This window comes from Lissotriton helveticus, chromosome 3_1 (assembly GCF_964261635.1).
Source record: "Lissotriton helveticus chromosome 3_1, aLisHel1.1, whole genome shotgun sequence".
In the NCBI taxonomy this organism is placed as follows: domain Eukaryota; kingdom Metazoa; phylum Chordata; class Amphibia; order Caudata; family Salamandridae; genus Lissotriton; species Lissotriton helveticus.
The window spans coordinates 1976269355-1976293942 of record NC_136061.1 but is presented as its reverse complement, the minus strand read 5'-3'; the positions used below and the strand labels follow the sequence as shown (position 1 = coordinate 1976293942).

At 44.8% G+C, this 24588-nt stretch overlaps 1 protein-coding gene across 2 annotated transcripts in view; it reads left to right on the top strand.

Moving 5' to 3' along the window:
- LRRK1 (leucine rich repeat kinase 1) overlaps positions 1-24588 on the top strand; it is a 917814-nt gene that overhangs the window by 817862 nt on the left and 75364 nt on the right. For both annotated transcript variants that reach the window (XM_078683102.1, XM_078683103.1), the window contains exons 32-33: positions 14425-15272; positions 18092-18193. In XM_078683102.1, the coding sequence (XP_078539228.1) occupies positions 14425-15272; positions 18092-18193 (950 nt within the window). The remainder of the gene's footprint in view (positions 1-14424; positions 15273-18091; positions 18194-24588) is intronic.

Below are 24588 nucleotides of genomic sequence, written 5' to 3'. Positions count from 1 at the left end.
CGCATCACAAATCCCTGATTGATTGAGGCAGACAAGATTTGGTGAGCATTTTTATAACGAACTTGAGGCCATCAATTCAAGTGCTTAGATAAACATGTTTTCATAGCATTTACTAGAAGTTAGAGTGTACAGGTCTGGCTGAAAAGCTGATCGTATAATATGTTTAAACTATCTGTGTATACAAAAGGGGATTTATGCATTGACGTGTGTTGAGAAAATTATTTTTTTAGGTTTCTGGATTTTATCAAACTAACTAAATTGTGTTACAACATTGTATAGGGAAACTTCTACCTTTGTTAGATTAATACATGTGCCTCTCTCAAGCATTTCGTGTACAGTGAAAGCTGCAGTGCTTCTGAGAAGTGTAGCTGAGTAAAACATGTAAAAAAGATTTGACACAGACATAAATTAAGTTGGAGGGGCATCGTACTAATAATTTGCATGGTATAGTGCACAGGTCATTTCACGCCAGAAGCATTGTTTCAACTTATGTGATCGTCTGTGAATTCATATTTTTAGAATATTCCACTATGTCAGGGAAGACATCACAGAAAAGCTTCGAAAAACTTCGTAGGCCTACTATTTCATTAGTTGCAACCTTTTATATTAGAGTATTCATTACTGGACGTCCATAAATGGCCCTCGCCATCACATCCATCTTCATCCCCTCTTCCTGCTATTTTAAGAAATCTCTGGAGCTGGCATATTTTTGAGGCTCAAATTATATGTTATAACATAATTTTTGTGAATTTCCAGCGTTTTTCACCTGTAATTGTCTTGCTTTGCAATTTTCATGCTGAAACGTGTGTTGTTGGATGTAAGTGGCATTTACAACATATGAATCTAGCCAAAAAGCAGCAAATCGGTGCACAGGGTCACCGGAGAGGTAGCTGGTTTCTAGGAGTCAAAGTGAACTGTTTTTACATCATCATGTAGCGTTCTGTAAAGAGGTACCTCTTCAACTTTTTCCTAAATTAGAGAAGGGTTGTCGCAGCCTTGATTGATACATGGATGTTGTTCCAGATCTTTGGTGCACTGATATAGGATACCTGTAGCCCTGTATTTTCTATTTTTACATTTATTTTGCTTCTGTCGGATGGCATGCCGGCTGCAAGTGTGCTTGGAGCCACCTTAGATGGGGAGCTTCTCAGCCAGATAGGCAGGGGTGCCTGTTATGGGGGCTTTGTAGCTAGTTTTGAATATGGGGTGGGCCGATAAGTGAAGCTGGTGTAGTTCCAACAGGGTAGGGGTGATCTGCTTGTAATTCTTTAGACCCTAGATGAAGTGTGCTGCAGCATGTAGGAAGACCTTAGGGCGAGGCAATGTGGAACCTTAGCGGTTGTGCATTTCCACTATCTAAATGTATGAGTACTCTGGCATAGTGTGTGAACAGCATTCTGAAGACTATTTCTTTCTTTCTTAAGTAGAAAGAGCTGCTACCACATCTTAATTTTTTTGGAAATGTTTTCCTTTAACATGAGGTCAGTTTTCAGGGTGAGTCCAAGTGACTTGGCATTGGATAAATATATATGGGTTCGAATCCATCCACGGTCATGTTTTTGAGCAGTTATGGACTAGATGTTGCCTTGTTTTTGATGATTAGAAGTTTTGGTGGGGTCACGTTGTTCTCCCCGATAATTTTTTTATTTGACTGTCCTCTATTTTTGACATGTATTTTTTCACTTTTTAATTCTTCTTGAGTTTTTGTTTTGCAAACAGAGACTGAAGACTTTTAAAGGTGTGCCTTTTTGATAGCTATAAATGTGTGAAAGGCAGCCTAACAACTATTCTAGTTTCAAAATCCAAAAATGTATGAATTTGGTAAATTTGTCAATTTCACCTCCCCAAGACGTTCCTGGCCTAAACATTCTCCATCAAGTACCCGTAATCTAAAGCCTAGTTTCGATCCATTAAATACACCTGGTCTCCCTCTGCACTCAATTCAAATTTAGATAAATTTTTCATTTGTATGGAATTAGCAAGTTATCTGCTTTACAAAAAAGCAAACTTAGCCCAGGAGAATCATTGAGTCCCCATACATTTCTAAGCAGATGCCAAGAATAATCAAGTAATTTTATTTTTCCTAGAGCTCTCTCCCTCCCCCATTCCATCAGTCATTCTGGCTAGATCTTGCTTACTTATCTTGAATAAACTTTCCTTCGTATAAATAGTGTTTTCTATTCCCCACATTTATGCTTAGCTACTGCCTTTTCCCATTTCCCTTATGCCAATTCCTCCGTTTCTGTACTCAGTGGGACACTCTTGTCTTGTCCTAGACCTTATGGTCCTGACTTTGAACCAAACTCCCTGCCCTGATCTAGAAACATTCTCTCCTGTTCTCTGCCCCTTCCTCATCCTAATATTTCCTCTACGTCTGGTAGTCCTGGTAACCACTGACTGGTCTCAACATTCCTTTTATTTTAAACATCTTGAGCTTATAGTCCCCTACCAACTGTTATCTTTGAATTGCATTTCATACTTGAGAGAACAAAGCAGAACTCCGCTCTGCCAGAGGCCCTGAACATCAGCTTAGCTCTATCTTTGACCATCATCCCATACTTTCAGACACTGACAGCATTGATGTTCTTATCCTTCCTAACCTCGCCAGAGTCTAACTATGGGCCAGTGTCTTTCTAATCAATGCTAAAATAGCCCTCTCTCCCCAAATAAGCTCAATGAGGAGCAGTTGGTTTTTCTACCTAAGCAAATGCCGTTTCTCTTGGGTAAGCAAGCTGCAGCTGAGGCTTCACTGTGGGATATTGGAAATAGGCCTTATTTATGCTCGACCCCTCATGAATTTGTCAACAAGCTCCAGCGTGTACAAATCACTCCTCGCCAATTGATCTTCAGGCTAAAAAAGCATGCCCACACATCTCAACCTAGTAAATCTCTTCACTGCCTTGCTTTCCTTTAAGTTATCCCTTCATACCCAGACTTACATCAGGAGCAAGTGGCCTAAGGATTCTTAGTGCGACGCAGTGTAAAAATACGCTCAATCAGTAAGACAGTCAGTGTCGTGATTTTCGAGAGATGTAATCCCAAAAATAGATTGTGAATACACATTTTGCTGGAGTTTTTTGGACAATTTGCAGACTGAAGAGCAGGTATTTTGACTATCTCTAGGTGAGTCGGTGGGTGTGATAGAGTATTGGAGTTGATGGTGGTATGCACTACCAGTGCGCAATGTTTCTCTAAGATGCATGCCTATGTGTCTGCCTATCTTCCCACTTCGTAGTGCGCAGACAAACAGGAAGCATGCACAACAAAAATAAAGGAATATGTTTTAATTTAAAAATGTGCAAGTCTTTAGTTAAATGAAGGAAAGTGCGGATGGGTCTTCAAAATATTTTTGTTTGCGGAGCTTTAGTTCTGGCCTGTTTTATTTAGATGTCTCCAGAATATTGGGAGTAAATAAATGAAGGGTAATTGTTTTTGCCACCGTGTCTCCTTCCTATCTTCCCCCCAAAGTTACTGTCCCTTGCTGATGCCAGCCAGAACCCTCTCAAAAAGTATATTCTATCTATACCATGTGTGAATCTTACAAAAAAATGAAAACACTTAAAGTTCGGTATTTTTCTCCTTTGAAATCAAACTTTACGCAAGAAATGCAACATAAAAAGACGTCAGAAGTACTTTAGAACTATCTACACTGTTCATAAATGATTTTAAAGCAAGTAGAGACAGAATGGTTGTTTTATAGAGAATTCACTGAATATTACACAAACCATTATTCAAGAACCAGTTTCAGGCCCTTCCAAATCCTCAAAGCAAGCCGAAATGGACAGATTGTTTCCTCTGAGAAAGTGGGCAACCTTAATTGACACGTCAATAAAAAGACAACACAGAATAATATCAGAGGGACTCGAAAGTAAATTGCCCATAAATGTTTTGGGACATGTTTAGTGGAATTGGACTGTAGGACAACAGAGTATCTTTATGACATTTCTGGGCACTATGGGTGTTTACTATTAACAATGACAGCAGTACATTCCAGTCGAGGGTGCAAAGAAAACAGAACACTCCCAAAATGGGTGGGGTGGAGAGAAAGGTTTTTCTCCATGACGAAAAAATAAAATAGTACCAAGTGCTTTTGGACGTTCTTTCCAGATATGCACGTGATCAAGTACATAACAATATATTTGTTCATGTGAAAATGTACAAACCTGTGCCTTTCATGGGCAAATCTTTGTTACTTCCAAATCTTGAGTACACCTCCAAGTGTAGAGCTACTTCTTCATTTCAGAATCGGTCCCAATTATTTTAAGCCAATGTAGCTGGAGAAGTAAGTTTTAAAATGTTCAACATGCCCATTTTCAAATTATTTCTGGGTAAGACACTCAAGGAGTTAGGAGTCCTACGTCTTATATTCTCATGCACTTTTCAGTCTACATTCACATCCTTGCACGTTTGTGAGCACTTTATCATATATACGTAATGTGGATTTTATTTGTGAGATTTGTATGTAAATTGCATTAACTATCATTTGATGTGAGTGGGTCATGAACTCTAGCCAGGTCATCAAATATTCATATTGTATACAACTTTTGATTTATGTATCCTCTATAGATAACGGTTGCATCCACCAAGTTATTGAGTTGTCATGTTTTGAATGAGTTGACAGTGAACCATTGTTTATTATATATTACGCTTACATCCCAGCCACCATCCCCATGCCTGTCACCATGCACATCCCTGCCACAGCCTCATTTTGTCACCTTGCCTATGCATGTCACACCGTCTATCCCCGTCACACTCCTTTTGCCTAGCGATCTTCTGATTTGTCATCCTCTCCTTCAGCCTTCGTATCCCTCATGCACTCCTGTTCATTGTCACCCACCCAGACCATTGTCACCCTCCAGTTCTTCGTCGCCCTTCCCTTCTCTGTCCCACTCCCCTACTCTGTCACACTCCAGTCCCTGCCATCTTCCCCAGCCCTGTCATCACACTCCCCATAACTGCACAGCCAGACTGGAAGCGTAAATCGACCCCGGCAATTAAGTCTGACCGCCGCGGAGGAGGGGCAGGGGGAGGGGGCACTAGTGGGAAACACTTCTGCTGCTTTTGGTACAGGGGGCTGATATAAACCCTTACGGCCCACCAGGAAAACGCCCAGTGCCCGCTATGGCCAGTCCGGTCCTGTATACCGGTAACATTATCAAGCCCTGTCCCATTCCTATACCTGTCACACTATCAGTCCCTGAGACTCTTCCCATCTCTGTCACACTCCAGGTTCTGTTTTCCCAGTCCCTGTTGCCTGCCCAATCCCCTTTATCATCCACACCTGTCTCACAAACCCAGCCTCTCTCACACTCCACACTCCCAGTACCTGTCACATACCCAGTTCCGGTCCCCCTCCTTATCCCTATTACTGTCTCCAATTCTGTAACATTCTCCATTCCCGTCACTCCCCATCCTTCCCACCCATGCACAAAATTTGCACCATAACATGACAGTGCTAATATTTTGCATATTCTGGGCATTCTTGGAACAGTAGTGGCCATCCTTGACATAGTGCTTGCACTGGCATAATTGTGTTAATTCTTGGCCTATTGTGGACATCCATGACACGTTGGTGCCCACCCTTAATGTTGAGCATGTCAAAATTATAAGAATTTTTGCCATATTGTGGACATTTATGGCATCAATCAATCAGGATTTATAAAGCAAGGCAAATAACTCACGAGGGTCTCGAAGTGCTGGAATTGTTAGCTGCTTTGCGGAAAAAAATTTGAAAAACGAGGCAAAAGCAGGAGCAAACACTCAGAAAAACAAGCATTTGCAATGCAATAGGTCTCGCATTAGGAAAGTGTGAGCTATTGGTATTGTAAATGACAAATTTTTTAAATACGTGTTGGCTTTAAAAATATATAAATTAATAGCATTGTTATTCACAACGCGAATAGTTTACACTTTCCAATGCGAGTCCTATTGGCTATGGCAATGCGTTTTGGTAGCAAGCAAGGACAGTGCTGTTGTGGTGCTGAGTGATGATGTGGTTGGGCTGAGTGATGTTGTGGTGTATTAGAGTGATGTGGTGGTGTATTAGAGTGATGTGGTGGTGTATTAGAGTGATGTAGTGGTGTCCCCGAGTGATGTGGTGGTGTCCCCGAGTGATGTGGTGGTGTCCTCCAGTGATGGTGGTGGTGTCCCTGAGTGATGTAGTGGTGTCCCTGAGTGATGTAGTGGTGTCCCTGAGTGATGTGGTGGTGTTCCTGAGTGACGTGGTGGTGTTCCTGAGTGACGTGGTGGTGTTCCTGAGTGACGTGGTGGTGTTCCTGAGTGATGTGGTGGGGTTCCTGAGTGACGTGGTGGGGTTCCTGAGTGACGTGGTGGTGTCCCTGAGTGACGTGGTGGTGTCCCTGAGTGACGTAGTGGTGTTCCTCAGTGACGTGGTGGTGTTCCTGAGTGACGTGGTGGTGTTCCTGAGTGACGTGGTGGTGTTCCTGAGTGACGTGGTGGTGTTCCTGAGTGACGTGGTGGTGTCCCAGAGTGACGTGGTGGTGTCCCAGAGTGACGTGGTTGTGTCCCCGAGTGACGTGGTGGTGTCCCAGAGTGATGTGGTGGTGTCCCAGAGTGACGTGGTTGTGTCCCCGAGTGACGTGGTGGTGTCCCTGAGTGATGTGGTGGTGTCCCTGAGTGATGTGGTGGTGTCCCTGAGTGATGTGGTGGTGTCTCCGAGTGATGTGGTGGTGTCCCCGAGTGACGTGGTGGTGTTCCCGAGTGACGTGGTGGTGTTCCTGAGTGACGTGGTGGTGTTCCTGGGTGACGTGGTGGTGTCCCTGAGTGACGTGGTGGTGTCTCCGAGTGATGTGGTGGTGTCCCCGAGTGACGTGGTGGTGTTCCTGAGTGACGTGGTGGTGTTCCTGAGTGACGTGGTGGTGTTCCTGGGTGAAGTGGTGGTGTCCCTGAGTGACGTGGTGGTGTCCCTGAGTGACGTAGTGGTGTTCCTCAGTGACGTGGTGGTGTTCCTGAGTGACGTGGTGGTGTTCCTGAGTGACATGGTGGTGTTCCTGAGTGACGTGGTGGTGTCCCAGAGTGACGTGGTGGTGTCCCAGAGTGACGTGGTGGTGTCCCAGAGTGACGTGGTGGTGTCCCAGAGTGACGTGGTGGTGTCCCAGAGTGACGTGGTGGTGTCCCCGAGTGACGTGGTTGTGTCCCCGAGTGATGTGGTGGTGTCCCTGAGTGATGTGGTGGTGTCCCTGAGTGATGTGGTGGTGTCTCCGAGTGATGTGGTGGTGTCCCCGAGTGACGTGGTGGTGTCCCCGAGTGACGTGGTGGTGTCCCAGAGTGACGTGGTTGTGTCCCCGAGTGACGTGGTTGTGTCCCCGAGTGATGTGGTGGTGTCCCCGAGTGATGTGGTGGTGTCCCCGAGTGATGTGGTGGTGTCCCTGAGTGACGAGGTGGTGTCCCTGAGTGACGTGGTGGTGTTCCTGAGTGACGTGGTGGTGTCCCAGAGTGACGTGGTGGTGTCCCAGAGTGACGTGGTGGTGTCCCAGAGTGACGTGGTGGTGTCCCAGAGTGACGTGGTTGTGTCCCCGAGTGACGTGGTGGTGTCCCTGAGTGACGTGGTGGTGTCCCTGAGTGATGTGGTGGTGTCCCTGAGTGATGTGGTGGTGTCTCCGAGTGATGTGGTGGTGTCCCCGAGTGACGTGGTGGTGTCCCCGAGTGACGAGGTGGTGTCCCTGAGTGACGTGGTGGTGTTCCTGAGTGACGTGGTGGTGTTCCTGAGTGACGTGGTGGTGTTCCTGAGTGACGTGGTGGTGTTCCTGAGTGACGTGTGAGTGTCCCCGAGTGATGTGGTGGTGTCCCCGAGTGATGTGGTGGTGCCCCTGAGTGGTGCCCCTGAGTGATGTGGTGGTGTCCCCGAGTGATGTGGTGGTGTCCTCGAGTGATGTGGTGGTGTCCTCGAGTGATGTGGTGGTGTCCTCGAGTGATATAGTGGTGCCCCTGAGTGGTGCCCCTGAGTGATGTGGTGGTGTTCTTGAGTGATGTGGTGTCCCTGAGTGATGTGGTGGTGCCCCTGAGTGATGTGGTGGTGTCCCTGAGTGATGTGGTGGTGTGTGAGGGTGAGGGTGTGTGGGGGTGTGAGGGAGTGAGGGTGAGAGAGTTGTGAGGGTGAGGGGTGTGAGGGTGTGAGGATGTGCGGTTGGGTGTGTGAGGGTGATGGGGTGAGGGTGAGGAAGTGTGAGGGTGAGGGTCCGAAGTAAATGGTGGCAGGGCAGACATCATAAGACAGAGAGAAGAGACTGCGCGGTGACTGCGTTGGTCAGTTTCAGAATCAGGAGGGGCAGAGTCAGCACAGTCTGCGAGGGATCAACGTGTCAAGAGGCAAAGCACAGCGGATGTAGCATTGCAGCTAGCAAGACGAGTGTTTTCAAGCTGAGTGTCCCTAGAGAGATGGCAACACAGCAATAGCATTTGAGGAGCAAGGCTACTGTAAACATGCACAGTAGGCTTTCACTTTTGTCGAGAAACAAGCTCTCGGCATTGCGGGGGAGCGGGAGCGCATTCCTTTGAAGTCTGATGCGGGGGCGGGGGAGCGGCAGCCTTTGAAGTCTGATGCCGAGGCACAGACAAATGGTGTGGCGCGATGTGCACGCGGGGGGCGGAGGAGCGGCAGCCTTTGAAGTCTGATGCCGAGGCACAGACAAATGGTGGTGTATTATGTGGCTGTCGATGGTGTGCACATGCATAGATCACATGAACTGTATGCGATCTGCAGCCGTTTTGGTAGACTTTTCTTTTCCGCTTACTATAATCTTGCCGGAGCAATGTGCAAGCGCATTGGCTCAGGCGAGACCTAAAAAGGGGGGGGGAAAGGTGAAATAAGTTTAAAAAGAGGCAAAAGCAGTAGAAAGTCCTCAGAAAAGGGGGAGAGAAAGGAGAAAGCAGTAAAACATGAGGCAAAAGCAAGAAATGCCCTAAAAAAAGACAAGGGGGAATGAAGGAGAAAGCAATAAAAAAAGATGCAAAAGCAGGAAAGGCATTCAGGCCAGCATAGGGAAAGGAAGGAGAAAGCAGTAAAAAACAAGCCCAAAGCAGGAACAGCACTCAGAAAATCTTGGTCAAAAGAATGAGAAAGCAGTAATAAAAAGAGGCAAAAACAGGAAAGGCACTCAGAAAAACAGGGGAAAGGAAGGAGAAATAATAAACAAAAATAGGAAAAGCACACAGAAAAATGGAGGAAAAGGAGAAAATAGTAAAAAAAAATAGGCAAAAGCAGAAAAGACACTCAGAAAAATGGAGAAAGCGTTAAAAAACGAGGCAAAGCCCTAAGAAAAACAAGCGGGAAAGGAAAGAGAAAGCAGTAAAAACAAGCATTTACAATGCAATAGGTCTCGCATTTACATGAGTTTGAGCTATTGGGATTGTAAATGACAATGCCTTTTCTTTATGTTTTGGTTTTTGAAACATAAATGAAACGTAAAATGCTACTGAAATTTGGAATTGCCCAAATTAAACAGGTGTTTATTCTCAGCCCATGTTTTGCGCAACAACTCAGTGCTAAACTGCTGAACTGTTTGTTTGGCATAACAGGCTTCTTTTAATAACTGATACATCACATAATCAGTGTATTCTTTATTTCAATATTAGCTTCAAATGCCTGATGACTATTTTAGTCAAACATTCTACCTAATCAGGATACTATGTAGCATCCTAATTTTAATGCGGTGTTCAAAAATAATAGCTTACAAGGATGGTGCAGACCGGGTCCTGTGCGCAAGCCTCTCCATTTGTGTTTTGATTAAAACATCAACTACATTGGTGGCCTCAACTTGGCATTTCAGAGACTGTCTTTTAGTGTATCTATCAAGTTAACAAGCATTGGGATAGCCAATAGGTCTCGCCTTTGGGACCTTATAAGTATTTAGTTATGCAGCACAATATCCTTACTGCAACAACATTAACTGTTGCGTGGCTAAACACTTATAAGGTCCCAAAGGTGAGACCTATTGGCTATGCCAATGCTTGTTCATAATATGTTTTTGTTGTTTGGCAAAGCAGCATGTAGTAGTCATTCAAGAACAAGTTCGAGCCTCAGCGAGACAAGGCACATTCAAAGGTAACAGACAACCCCGTGTTGCTGCCCTGACTGAAGCTGTCCTAGTGAGGTGAGTAGAAAGCTCAAATATATGTGTGGCTAGTCACACATTTTACTTTTTGAGAGAAACACACAAAACACGTGTACTTTCTCCAACAAGGCACTTTCCTGATCCTCTCTCAAAACCGGGGCATGCATTTATTTTTTGTCTGAACGCCACAACGGTCCTTGAAAAACCGGGACTGTCAGGGTTAATACGGGACATCTGGTCACCCTGACGTGCTCCTGTTTTGAACCTTTGTCATGGCATCTTGTCGTCTTGAAAAGTCTTTCTAACATTTCTTGTTAAAGCCACATCTTTACTTCTTTGTGGATCCTCCCTTGCGAATTTATTGACGCCCCATATACTATGATCTCTGGACCTACCACCATCAACAACTTGGGCTACCCTCTGGTCTTATATATAAGAGGAGCTCTCGATACGTGATGGCAGCCTTGGCACATTTGGGTGACCAGGAGAGTTTGTGTTTTTATGTTGTTGGTGGGCATTGGTCTGTTTTCATGTACATCAGGTCCGCTGTTATCTGCAAAATAATAGCAGATTTCCGAAGCTGCTTAGAAACATATTTTTTGCTCCATTAATTAATTTTTGTTTAAATTATATTGGGTGGTTAGACAGTCTCTCTGGCTGAGCACGTATCTCAGTACAAACAAATGTGAACATTCAAGAACAAGAGGCTAAGCGATGCTGCCTCTTGTCCACCATTACATGATCCAGACAGCAAATGGACTATTTGCTATCTGAAGAAGAGAAATACGTGAGATGGCTCCGTACTGGTGCACGCTATACAGAACCCGCCTCCTGTCGCATAAATGTTCAGCTAAGAGGGATGCTGTGGTGCACGATATTTGAATCTAGCAACAACATACATCATGCCAGACTGCATCAAGGAAATTGTAAATGCCACAGGAATTTAGATAAAGAAACAATTACCACTGGTTATATACTCCCAAAAAAAGGGTACTTCTCAGCAAAAATAAATAAAACAAAGAAAATAAGAACCCCCATCACCCAGGTCACGTAAAGCTCTGAACAGCCATGCTCTCCTCCTTCACGTATCTAGCTTTTTTGGAGATCAAATGAACTCTGGCAGACCGCAAAGGCGTAAAGCCAGACTTCACAAATGGTCTATAAGTTTGTTTTTCTAATGATTTATCTGGGATTTAAGACAGGGATGTTTGAGCACTTCTAATGCGACTTTTGTATTGCATTCGTGCAATCTGAAGATTTCAAAGTGGGGCTTGCGATTGGCATCCTCTCCTTCCAAGGGGCCTCTCTTTCCTCATCAGTATCAGTTGGGTTTGCCTTATGAATACTTGGAACACTTCATGGCTTTACCATTTAAACCATATTACTGACCAGGCTCCTAGAAACAAATGAGTGTAGGTGTCACTGTAAAGCTCAGCCTGCTGTAGGTTCGACCAGTTATAGTGGCGCCGATTAGGCGCCCCTGTCATTTTTGTTTGTTTAACTACTTCCATGCTCATGACAAGCTCAGCTCGTCATGAGGCATGGTGCTTGTGTGCTGATGACGAGCTGAGCTTGTCATGACCACACCCGTTTCTATTGACCTTCAGCACAGCAGGGGAATATCTCAAGCAGCCAAGGTGTTAAGGTGTGAGGTCTATAAACAAAAAGCAAATATGAATTGAACAAAACGGAAGGCTGCCAATATTGTGAATTTGCTTCTGATTAAACAGAATTCGAAGGTTTAAGATCGGGCAGGTTTTTAGCGCTTGTGCGCAGCAACGCTAGGCGAGACCTAAAAAACTAGGCAAAAGCAGGAAAAGCACTCATAATTATGGGGAAAGCAGGAAAAATATTAGGCAAAAGCAGGAAAAGCACTCAGGAAAACAGGCGTTTACGGAAGGAGAAAGCAGGAAAAGCACTCAGAAAAATGGAGAAAGCAGTAAAAAATTTGAAAGGAAGGAGAAAGCTGTAAAAAATGAGGGAAAAGCACCCAGAAAAACAAGTCGGGAAGGAATGAGAGAGCAGTAAAAAGTGATGCAAAAGCAGGAAGAGTACTCAGTAAAACAGGGGGAAAGTAAGGAGCAAGCATTACAAAACAAGGCAAAAGCACTCAGAAAAACAAGGAAGGAAAGCAAAAACAGTAAAAAACAATTAGGCAAAAGTTGGATAAAACTGGGAGGGAGGAAGGAGAAAAGTTTTTAAAAAAACATTGCAAAGGCATGAGAAAGCTCTCCAAAAAAATGGGTAAGAAGCAGAGTGGAGCAGCAGCATGGGAGAGCTAGGAATGTGCCAAGATCGCGCCCGACATTGGTAGGATAATACTCCTGACATAATGGTAATTCTGTGTGTATTGTGGTTATCCATGATGCTTTGGTGCCCATCCCTGATAGAAGACTGACCATGACATACTAGTGGTAATTCTTAGAATAGGTAGGGATCCATTTCAGTATTGAGCACACTTCTGTTATAATGCTAGCTCTTGCGTAACTGTGGTGATTTGTAGCATTATTGTTTATTATAGACATTATTTCATGTAATGGTGATACATATTCATGTAAGGCAAAATCTTTACATTTGTCAAACAATGTTGTCTGGTGTTCAAATGGCATTTACTAAACAATAAAAAGCTAGTATTTTATGACAAAATAGTGGTTTTACATCAGAATTGCATGCTTTTTGGAAATTTGATTTTATTTGTCCCAGATAAAAAATGTGTATTTGGTAAATAAGTATATATGTTTTCAGAAACTAACACGCCGATGTTGGAGGACAAAATAATTGCCATTAATGCTGGGTTCAAAAAAACTTTTGCTGAATTTTTCCTTCATGCTATCCAATTTATTACATGACCGATAGAGGCATTTCATTATCTATTTTGATTAAGATGTTTATGATATTATGAATACTACTGATTGAGTCTCAAGCCCGTATGGTTTGTAGTATATGTCTGAAAAATGGCTCTTTACGATCTTCGTACTTCTGCTGTCTACAGCGTTAGATTGAGAGTTTTGTGTAACATTAAACTTTTTTCACACTTCCTCTCTCAAATAGATTATCAGTGAGAAAGTGTGACTTGCTATCAATGTAGAAGGTGGAGAATGGAACATTTAAGGATGTTGATTGTAGTAGTAGAAGACAATGCTATGACATGTTTTAAAAACAGACTATGTAAAATGACATTATCACCCATATTTTTTAGGGACGTTTTATAGAAATTGTGTTGAAAATAAACACTTTTGCCACACTTTTTGCAAAGACTTTTGGGGGAAGAAACCCCAAACACTCCTGGTCAGGCTTGCTTGCCACACACTGAACGTACTGGTCTAGTTCATGAGCGCCTATTCAGAGCCTATAGATTTTTAGCAAATTTCAGTACGTTAGATTCTAAAATGCACTATTTGGTCCTATTATAAAAAATACATTCAGAGAGAACGCCCTCTCCCGAAAACCTCTTGAGAAATTAAAGCTTGCTCTCCATATGCAGTTTGTACTGAGAATGTATGCCCTACCACTCTTCACGGCCACCCTTTCTGTCACACTTCCTCCCTAATGTTGCCCTTTCTGTCACACTCCCTCCCTTTTTTTGCAAATTCAGCAGTCGTATTTGACTATGAAACCCTTCAAAGAGCAGTTACCCCGACCTAAAAACGTGTCTCTGTCACTGAATTTCATCTTCAAACTTATGCTTGGAAGCTCAAAATGCTCTAGTGCGTAAGACCGCATGCTGTAGCCAACAAGGGTTCCATGAGGCCAGATCATTGAAGTCAAGTGTCACCTGATAGCCTTGCAATTCCTACCAAAAAGCCAAACTAGAAGATTTTGGCCTCCGAGGTTGCATCTTTTTTGGGGAGCGTTGGGATCATTTTCCAATCCTCCAGAGGACTTAATAAATTACTAACACCCAACCATAGAAGATGCAGAGGAACATTTTTACTGGTCACTCATTACCACATAATTGGAAGGAAACCTAAAGTTAAAATCATTTTTAATCGAGAAATGGTGCAGTAATTAGTTGATTGTGAGATCTTTGTAACTGTGTCGCTTTTAAAATTATTCTAAGAATCACTGTTGTGACAGTGGTAGGATCTGTTATTTCACTACTGTATTAGGCTGGATATGGAATTAATTTTAAGGTACATAATATTAACTCTTAGACCCGTGCTTTGCTCTTAAAGGTGAGACTTACGATGAAAATAATATACTGTCTGACTAATTTTGACTGGAGGTGACCAATTCTGTGTTGGATTAGTTAAAGTGCAGGTGCGGTTCTTTGGAGTGTTGCACTAAGGAGGTAAGCCTTTAATTTGTGCCAATGAACTGCTTGTTGACTTGATGTATTGTCTTCCTACAGAACAGTCTCTTGGTGTTTGCCGGCCTGGCTGATGGACTTGTTGCTGTGTTCACAGTAGCACAGGGAATTCCAGTTGACAGTGGCTCCTACATTTGTTCTCACACAGCCAACAAGTCTACATTCAAGATCGCGGATGATGATCCCAGACAGAACCCTTACCCTGTACATGCCATGCAAGTCACTACAAGCACTTCTGAAGTTTGGTACAGCAACGGGCCAGGCATCCTCATCATAGATTGCCTAATGATGGAGATCACGAAACGAATAGAGCCTTATAGCGCACCATCTTCCATTAAGTCGATCGTCTGCAGTTTGGGTTGCGATGGTGATGAGTTCATTTGGTGCCTGGATGATCGAACAAACTCGTTGGTTATGTTTCATGTGGCAACGTACCAGCTCTGTGCGCGATACTGCTGTGGAGATGGTAGTCCCTTGAGAGGCGTGTTTACGATACAGTTGTCCCCTGAAGTAATTCCTGAACGCCTCTCTTTAGGTTCACCCCACAAGAAAGTGTTGGACACAAATGGTTCGGCAGACATGACCATTATCTTTAGCGAAGAAGGTGGCACTCAGCTATTAAACCATCAAGACTCACTCACGGACTATGTTTCATTATCTTCATACTCCTCCACTACACCCAATAGAATTACCCCCTCATCTTCCAGTCTGTTAAGTTCGCCAGTTAGCTCGTCTAGTTTACCCTTTTCCACAGACTGTGAGGAACCCGCCCTGGAACTGAATCTTGCTCCTCTCATGCCAGAAAGCAGCGAAATGCCAACACCTGAGAATATGCCGTATTTACAAGCCACAAAGATCCTTGCTGTAAAAGACCTACTCTGGATTCCCAGGTAAGCCACCCTGTAGAACAAGTATTTTACTGAGTCTGTAAGCGGGTAAACGAATGAGTGAGGATGCCATGTTGCGTGTAGTGAGACCATATGGTTGTGTACCGTGAAATCGGATCTGAGCACCAATCCAGGTTCTCCAATGGCCAGGTTAGTGATCCACAAAAATCCCTTTTTTCCATTTACGTTGGTTCCCTTATCTGCCAATAGTGAGCATGAAGGTCAGTTCACCAAAAAACTAGGTGTTGCGGAAGTGACATCACACACCCTTTGACCTTTATGGTACTTACACTCATGCTTAAACATACTCACAATCACACTCTCTCTCTCTCTCTCTCTCTCTCTCTCTCTCTCTCTATTTCTCTCTCTCTCTCTCTCTCTTTCTCTCTCTCTCTCTCTCTCTCTCTCATAAACACACGCTCACCTGCAAGCATGCACAAACATACATTAAAAAAAAACATGTTTTGCTTACCTCAGCTGCCACGGAGGGTCAAATTCCAGCTAACTTTACTTCATTTTTTATTACACTATTAGTGAATAATAATATTATTCACTATTTGCGTAATAAAACAATACAAAAAACAAGGGAAGTTGAGTCCCAATCCACATCCATAAGGGCGAGCTGTCTTTGTGTTTCTAGCACTGATGTTGCCACTTCTGAGGCCTGACATCTCAAACGCAGTGACCAATGGTCACAAGACGCAAGCAAGGGGTTGCAGCTGAGACCCTTGGTGATCCCTAAATGACGTCCATGATAGTGAGACTGCCTCGTAGTGATTCCGTTTGCAGTCTGCCACTATTAACAAATACTCAGTAAAAATCAAGTGTTAATGAGGCACTATAAGAAACATTCAAATAGCGTTCAGAATACACACATAAAGGATAAACTGCCTGTAAGGCGAAGTTGAGCTCAATAAAAAAAATAATTATGGAGTGATTGATTACATTATTATTACAGAGCTCTCACGTTTTGAGAATTCTTAGGGGTGAGAACTAATTAGCCCACTTGATGACATCAAAGTAAGTGATGTTAGAAAATCATTCACATCAGTGGCAATGCAAGAAATTACTTAAGTAAACTGGCAATGATATCAAAATAAATATATAGTAAGTAAAATAACTTCAAAATATCAAACTCATGGCTTACAAGCGTAGTGGAGTAGCATTCTGATGTGTCCAAAGGGGCTCTTCTTTTCGGTGTAAGATGCCTGTAAGAGGGTCCTTTGTATTAGGATTGCTTTCTGAATCCTTCAGAGATTGAGCTGTTCTGCCCAACGTAGAGTTCTGGATGGAATCACACTTCAAGCTTACGTATTAGCTATTTAGCCATGCTTGCTAGGTGTGACATTTATCCTGTTAAAAGTATGTGCTCAGCCCAAGTTCGAAATGGGTGAGCCTCACTCTCAATGAGTGAAACCTGAGATATCTGCTCTTGAGAGTGCGCCATCCGTCTAGGATCCTTCAACCACTGTGACGTTTTTACCAAACGGATATATTCTTAGAGGTGCATTACTTTAGCAAGCAATGGGATTAACAGATGTGTATTCTTCTTTGAATTTAAGTATTTGAAAGTTCCACAGAGTATCATTTTGTTTCTTTGTTTCCAGCAATTGAAGAGAAATTGAAATGGATAGACCTTGCATCTTCTCTTAACGCACATACTGCGAAAGGTATATTACCACAAGCAGCCTTTCACAAGGATGGCATTTGTTCAACAGGGTCGCTAAACTATTTTTCCTCTTTTGGTACATACATGGACTCAGAAGGACATAATGATACTACTCCTGTCAATATCAAATCCGAGTGAATGGTACCTAGTTATCATGATACTAATAATGCTGCCTGCCTATGGTGCCCATGGCCTTGCAGTTGCGATACCAGTATTGCAATAAAGGTGATCATGGATTCTACCATCCCTGTTGATGCCACTACTGTGGCAGAGTTGTTCCTTCTGATATGATGGAATATTGCCTTCTACCATCCTCTTACTGCTTAATTGTAAGCTAGGGAGTATGTTTACAGCTTTCTGATGGTATCAAATCCATGCACTAAGGATGGCTTAATCGAGGCATCTGTGATGGGCTGAAGTCACTGCGGCCTTTACCACAAAGCCTCAGGGCTCTGAATGATGTTTCAAGCATCTTTGCTTGTAGGCACCACATAAAAAGAGAATTGAGGCTTGTCCTTCGCCACAACAATACTGATCATCGTTATCAACGCCTCTTCTACTGGGGTACCAGTGCATTGTACAGTGGCACGGAAGAATACGTTGAAAGGCAAATGGAGGAGAAAGCACAGTCCTCTGCAAGAGCTTAATCAGAGAATGCCACAGAATTATAACATATGTTCTCTTACAACTCAGAGCACAACATAATGCTTAGTCTAGTAAATCGTGGGAGTTAAACTAAGCTCCACTCTGAGTCCTGTTGTAAAAAAATATTCATTCATTTCATCTTTATTTCGACAAAGGCAATGTCATAAAAGAGTGCACAATAAAATAATATCCTTTCCTTTCCCATCCTTGCATTACACTTTGGGCTGTTTTTCTTTTTCTGGACTTTTTGGGTGGGTTGGAAAAGGCTTTAAAGAGCTCTGCTCCGCTTGCGTTGCTGTTGTGGCATATGGGGACTGCTCATTCCTTTCTCGCAAGGCGTAGCGCCCCGCGCGTCCAGGTAATGTGGAGCAGCAGGTGATGCGGTTCCAAAGGCCTGTATTTAAGCGGCGTTTACGTTCTTTTCGTGACGCAGCGGCAGCTGTGGCCACGTCCATCTGGCTCTAGTTTTCTGACAAAGGCCCTTAACCGTATAATTTTCTTTTTCCAGGCAAGGCGGTGACATTATAGTCATTGGACTGGAGAAGGAGGCGGGGGGCCAGCGGGGCAGAGTCATTGCTGTACTGAAAGCTCAAGAGCTGGAATCATATGGGTAAGTTAAAGGCCTCACGCTGCGTTTCTGCCTATTTGCATTATAGCATGGTGTGTGCATTGCTCCAGGTACACGGACTCTCCATGTTCGAATGAGCAGCCTCGAGAATTGGTCCCACCGTCCCACGAAGAGGGATTAGTAGGATGTGGCTTAAATGCCAGGGCTGCCGTCTTTGAAAACTGGGGATTCTGGGCAAGTCACTGGCTGACTCTGGGAATGTCTCTTAATGTCAGCTTGCCTTTAAAAAGCATGAATGCGTCCTTGTGTAATGTAACTGGTGCTCATGTAAAGCGCCTCAATACCGTCGGGTCGAGTTCGCGCTTTATAAAATTGCACAATAAATAAAAATAATAGGGTTAGTGTACCTGTGTGCGAGTATGAGTATGCGCGTAGGGGAGTGCTCATGCAGCACGTGCATGAACAAGTTAGGGCGTAGGGTAGAGGCAGGAGAGGGAAAGAGTGGGTGGCAAGTGAATAGGTGCGGAACGGTCTTTTCGTTTAGGCACATGAGGTTTGGGTGGGGGCATAAGAGACAGGGTGGGAAAATCGGTCATGTGGACTGTGTGGATACTCATTTGGGAGTGGCATGTTGCCAGTGGGAGGACCTTTGGCACCGTGGTGAGTGCGAAGAAAGCCGCTGGCATGCTGAAGAGACTTGATGTACCCACATGTTCGTGCAGCAGGTTCACAGCACCCTAAGCTATGTCAGAACTCTGTTTGTGACTAATAATGGAAGCCAGGGTTGCTTCACTGTGTCATTTAAATTACTTTCAATTTCTTTGGGGACAGAGTTTACGTAAAAGAGTCCATGTATACTTCTAGGTCATGGGGTGTCAGTGACTGTGCACCTCATGACTCCACCACCCTAACAATTTTTGGTTCCCCGTAATATATACTTTCTATTTCCAGCAGGACGGGACTAACTCAGTCTTCCTTTCGCTCTGTAATGACCAACCTTTGTCAGCCCCCTGTTCTAAGCCCCCTGGGTGACTCCCACTCACCCCAGCCATCATGATGGCGCACTGGCCACTTAGTGGACTACCTCAGTAAGACTTCTGTGGGCAATCCATGGTGGTACTACATGAAAGCAGGTTCTTTCAGCCTGCACACACACTGTCTGAGGCCATCAGCCTTTTCGCCTGCCAGCATATGCAGAAGAATGATAGCCCTGGGGGCAGAGAACAAAGGATGCCACCCCTGACCCTTCTGCACTTCTCTGCTCGAGGCATTGACGGCACTGATGCCCGAGCATGTTTTGTAATATTCCCATAATAAACCAATAGCATTTTTAAAATGAGCAGAGGTTTCTGTGAATGCATTTTCTGCAGGCCAGGACACAGTGCTCGCAGTGCAGAACAGGCGTTTTAGTTTCCAATGAGTGTCCCGGGTAGCCAGCAGCGAGTCCTAGGGCACTGTTTCTCCTAAACTTCACATTCCAGACGAGCGCCCAAACAGAAGTCCGAGGGAATATGTAAAGAAAACGAGCCTCCAAAAATAACCATCGATTCTGTAAAACCCTGGGATATGCTTTTGGATGAAAGGAGTAGTAGTGGCTGAGCGCAGAGGGGACCTCAGCCCTAGAGGTTAGACCAGGCTTCAAGAACCAGGGAGATATTACTGTGCCTGACCTAAAGCATTCCCGAGGCACAAGGCCCAGAGCGATACTTATTGCCAGGTGTAAGGAATACCCGAGGAATCCAAGATGTGTTGTGATGGGCGGCATGAAGTGTGATGGCCGGTGTGACGTGTGGTGGGCGGTAGGTATGACGTGTGGTGGGCGGTATGACGTGTGATGGCCGGTGTGACGTGTGATGGCCGGTGTGACGTGTGGTGGGCGGTATGACGTGTGGTGGGCGGTATGACGCGTGATGGGCGGTATGACGTGTGATGGGCGGTGTGACGGGCGGTGGGCGGTGTGACATGTGGTGGGCGGTATGACGTGTGGTTGTGACTGGTTCGCTGCGGGCAGGAGCCCTGCACATTAAGGTGAAAGGCCCTTCACTCGCCTCCGTAAGCATGCCACGACCTGCTTGCATGAGTAGTTCATCCTGCGGAGAACAAGCTGAGCATAATGTCTTGAACCATTTGGATTTTAACCAATTTATTACATTTTCCCATTAAAGCCGTAACTCGATCATTCTGAATTGAGCCTATACGATAAACCGTATGTGCACATGCAATTTAAGGAATATAATATCTGAAGTCTGTATACTTTATTCTCTGTAAATTGTACTGAAAGCTTTATATGTCCCGACTCTGGCTTTCTTTTGTTCATAGAAAGCTCCAGACGTACAATTTTCAAAACACTCAGACAGCTAAAGGATCTGGGCTGTTCACTGCAGAACAGGGGTACCCAAAGTAGGCACGTGAGGGCCATATCCAGTCCGGCTTCGTCACATAAGATATATGTACTGAAAATGTGTTTAAAAGGCAAACATTTATGTAGTCAGTGCTTATTTTAAAACCTGTCACGTACCCAGTCCTCCTTGATGTGCGTTGTGTACCCATCGTATATAGACTACTCCTAAAGAGAGCCGCTTACAGGGGCATTACCTAGAAGACGGCAGGCAGTGTGTCACTCCTTCTCTAAAGGAAACCACTTCTGAGTTTAAACATTTTGCACCTCTTTTTCAGGGCTGAAATGTTGGTTCTTAAAAAGTCTCTTAGCGAAACACTTAAATCATAAATGTGTAATGTATAAACTGATGTCAGGTGTGAAAGAGGGGAGCTTAGAATGAAAAATCCCGCCCCGTTTAAATGGAGCCTTTTGCATTGTCCTCTATCCATACCACGCCAGATCTCAAAATTAGGGATTCCTGGTCACTGCACTGAGATACATGCAAATCACTGTAACAGGCATGGATTGTGTCCTTCTCTAGTAAGAAAGTTGTTTTTCTAAGTGTGATAAATGTTGGTATTGATGTTAAAAGGCCTACAACTCCTTCTAACATTACACCCGTTGCCCATCTTAGACCCCTTCGAGTGTCAAATTTATAAGGAAGCGATGTGGAGGTAACAGTGAAGATGGGGAAATGTAAGATTTGGTGAATAGTCTAAGTGGAAAGGTCAGATTTCAGAATATCGAGGACGGAAATATCGTCCTACAAAATATCATGACCTACATGTACACCACTAAAATATCTTGAAGGGAAGTATATAGATATAGATAGACACATCTATACTGTCGGTCTGGGACCTGCTCTCTCCCCAGCAGCTCTGCTTTGGTGTGCTCCACCGCTGATCCGCTCTAACCCCCAGGCAGAGTTCGAGACCGCCCGGACTGCGCCTGTCCCCCTGTTGGGTATTCCTCAAACAGCCTGCTTTTTTTGTAGCTTTTGTGCGCCCCACTACTGTTGTTGTATTCTTTATTGTGCCCCATTGTTGTTGTATTTTTATTGTGCCCCACTGCTTTTATTCTTTCACTTAGCCCCCTCTGTTGTGCTTTTCTTTCATTAGCCCGTTCCCACCATCACCGCTGCCCCCCGGGACCCATCCCTCTTGACCGCTTCCACCTCCCAGCTGCTCCCCCCTCACCTACTTAATGGAAGCCGCTGCGTGATTGCGCCGCTGGCGTACCGAAGGCAACCCTGTCTGTGCCCGTTTACGACCCAACCGTGACCAGCGCCAGAAACCCTGGATCTACGGCCTTCCAAGAGGAATTTCATTCGCAACATAATCCTTGCCAACTCCACCAACAGCAAGGAACTCTTCAATCTCATCCGAGAATTCACCAACCCACGCAGCGATGACACGATATCACCCCATCCCAAGACCTCTGCGACAAGCTTGGAACCTACTTCCACCACAAAATCAAAAACCTCTACGACAACTTAATCGACCATCCACCAGATGCCACAGCTGGCCCCCGGCCCCCAGAGACACTAGCCAGCCAACCATCCCCAACTGGACATCGATCACGACTGAAGACACTGCCTAGACCATGAAAGGCATCCACTCATTAGCCCCCACCGACCCCTCCCCACATCTACTATAGAGCCGCGGCCGCCATCACACCGAACTTCAACGCACCATCAACACTACCTTCACAACAGGCACCTTCCCAGACGACTGGAAGCGTGCAGAAGTCAGGCCCCTGCTCAAGAAGCCCACAGCTGACCCCACCGACCTCAAGAACTACAGGCCTATCTCGCTCCTCTCCTTTGAAGCCAAAGGATCAGAATGCCACCCTTCCTCTCCGATCCGTCGAAAATCAACTGCGGAGTCCCACAGGGGTCATCTCTGAGCCCGACCCTCTTCCACATCTACATGGCCCCCTTCGCAACCATCGTCCGACAACAGGGCTCAACATCGTATCCTACGCGGACGACACCTAGCTCAGCCTCTTGCTCACCAAAGACCCCACCACCACCAAACTCAACTTCCAGAAAGGAATGCAAGACGTTGCAGTCTGGATGACCAACAGCTGCCTAAAGCTCAGCGCCGAGAAGACAGTGGTCCTTGTCCTTGGAACAGCCTCATCAGCATGGGACAACACCTGGTGGCCGACCGCCCTAGGAAACCCACCAACCCCCTTGGACCACGCCAAAAACCTCGGCATCGTACTCGACTCATCACTCACCATGAACCGACAGGTCAACGCCGTCACCTCCAGCTGCTTCAACACCCTCTGCATCCTCCGCAAGACCTTCAAATGGATCCCCTCCCCATGAGTCAAGGAAGACAGTCACCTACGCACTCATGACCAGCAGACCTGACTACGGAAACGCATTCTCTATACTGGCATCAACAAGCCCCTACTCCGCAAACTACAAATAATACAGAACACAGCCGCCAGACTCATCCTCGGCATCCCCCGGCACACACACATCAGCCAACACCTACACTGGCTCCCCGTGGAAAAAAAAATCACCTTCAAAATACTCACCCACCTACAAATGCCTTCATGACAATGGACCCAAATACCTCAATGACAGAATCAACTTCCACGTACCCAAAAGAAACCGCCGATCCTCCAACCTCGCACTGGCCGAAACCCCGCACATCTGCAGAGCAAGAGCAGGCGGAAGATCCTTCTCTCATATTGCAGCTAAAACATGGAACGAGCTACCAGCAGATATCAGACGCACCCCCTCCCTGAACATCTTCAGGAAGACCCTCAAGACCTGACTCTTCGGCTAAACAGACCTGCGGATTCTCTCCTCCCCCCCCCACCCTCCTCAGCGCCTTGAGACCCTCACAGGTGAGTAGCGTGCTTACAATTCCCTGATTGATTGATTGATCTAGGTACCGTGAAGATAAATACATGTGGAGTTAAGTACAGAAAACATATATTTACCTATATATACATAAGTAATGAAAATTAAATATAAACAAGATCCACGGACCCGGAATGAGGAGAACCATTTGCTCAAAAGTATTTAGCAAGAGGCAGACATCAAAGTCTAGATGTTCAGCAGGAATTCTGTAGCCAGTTGGCCACCACCACTCCCTTAAAGGAAAGGGACTGCTGGGTGTGTTAGCTTACTTATGGGAATCAATCTTTTAATTACGGAGGACTGGTATTTGCGCAACCATGTAAGCATTGAAGAGGGGCTGAATAAGTCATGTCTTTGAGGCTCTGCAGCCATTGAGTTTGGTTATTGATGACCTGAAAGTACCAGTTCACCTCATGGACAGGTCGAAGAGTAAGAAACACAATCATTATTCAGAATCATTCTGTAAATGAAGTAATGTTCTGTGATTAACTTGATCAAATCCATAGATATGTGAGCATGATCAAGATACGTGTATATCCATGATCTTTGGCCATTAGAAGCTTCTCTTAGATGTCTCTGAGGATTGTGTTGGTGACGTGCCATGAGGACTTGTCGGGTTAGTAGTTGCTCCATAAGCCATTCAACTCAAAGTGGAAGCATTGTTGTTCGGTGAGCCTCATTTCTAAGGCTAGTCCTTCAGCCATGTTTGGGCAATCAGTAAAAAGTCTCAGACCCATTGATAGGCTTTTTAAGTATGGGGTGATTGTGTGTTTGTGCCTGTGGGAAGCTTACTCCTGGCTGAGAAATATTTTGTTACTCTGCTTAGGACGGAGACAATCGCCAGGATAACAACTTGTCCACTATGAGTTGCACATTTCATATCTGTGTGTCAGCAACTTTAAGGACTTCTGGGTCATGGTGACCGACATGAGACTTTACACCTGGAGCTAACTCGAAGTGCGACGCGTGGTTTCAGCTCGTTGATCATTACTCTGGAGAAAAGGGCAACTGGCAGTGCATTGCTGAAGCTTTACATGAAAGTACGGCCTCAGACATTCACAGAAGTGTTCTGGGGGCGGAGAGGTGTAGTGGGATGCTGGCCACAGTGTTTCTGTTCTATAGAAATGGGAACCTCATCGAATTCTGGCTGTGAAGCTTAGACTTTAGTGTCTTACCCTA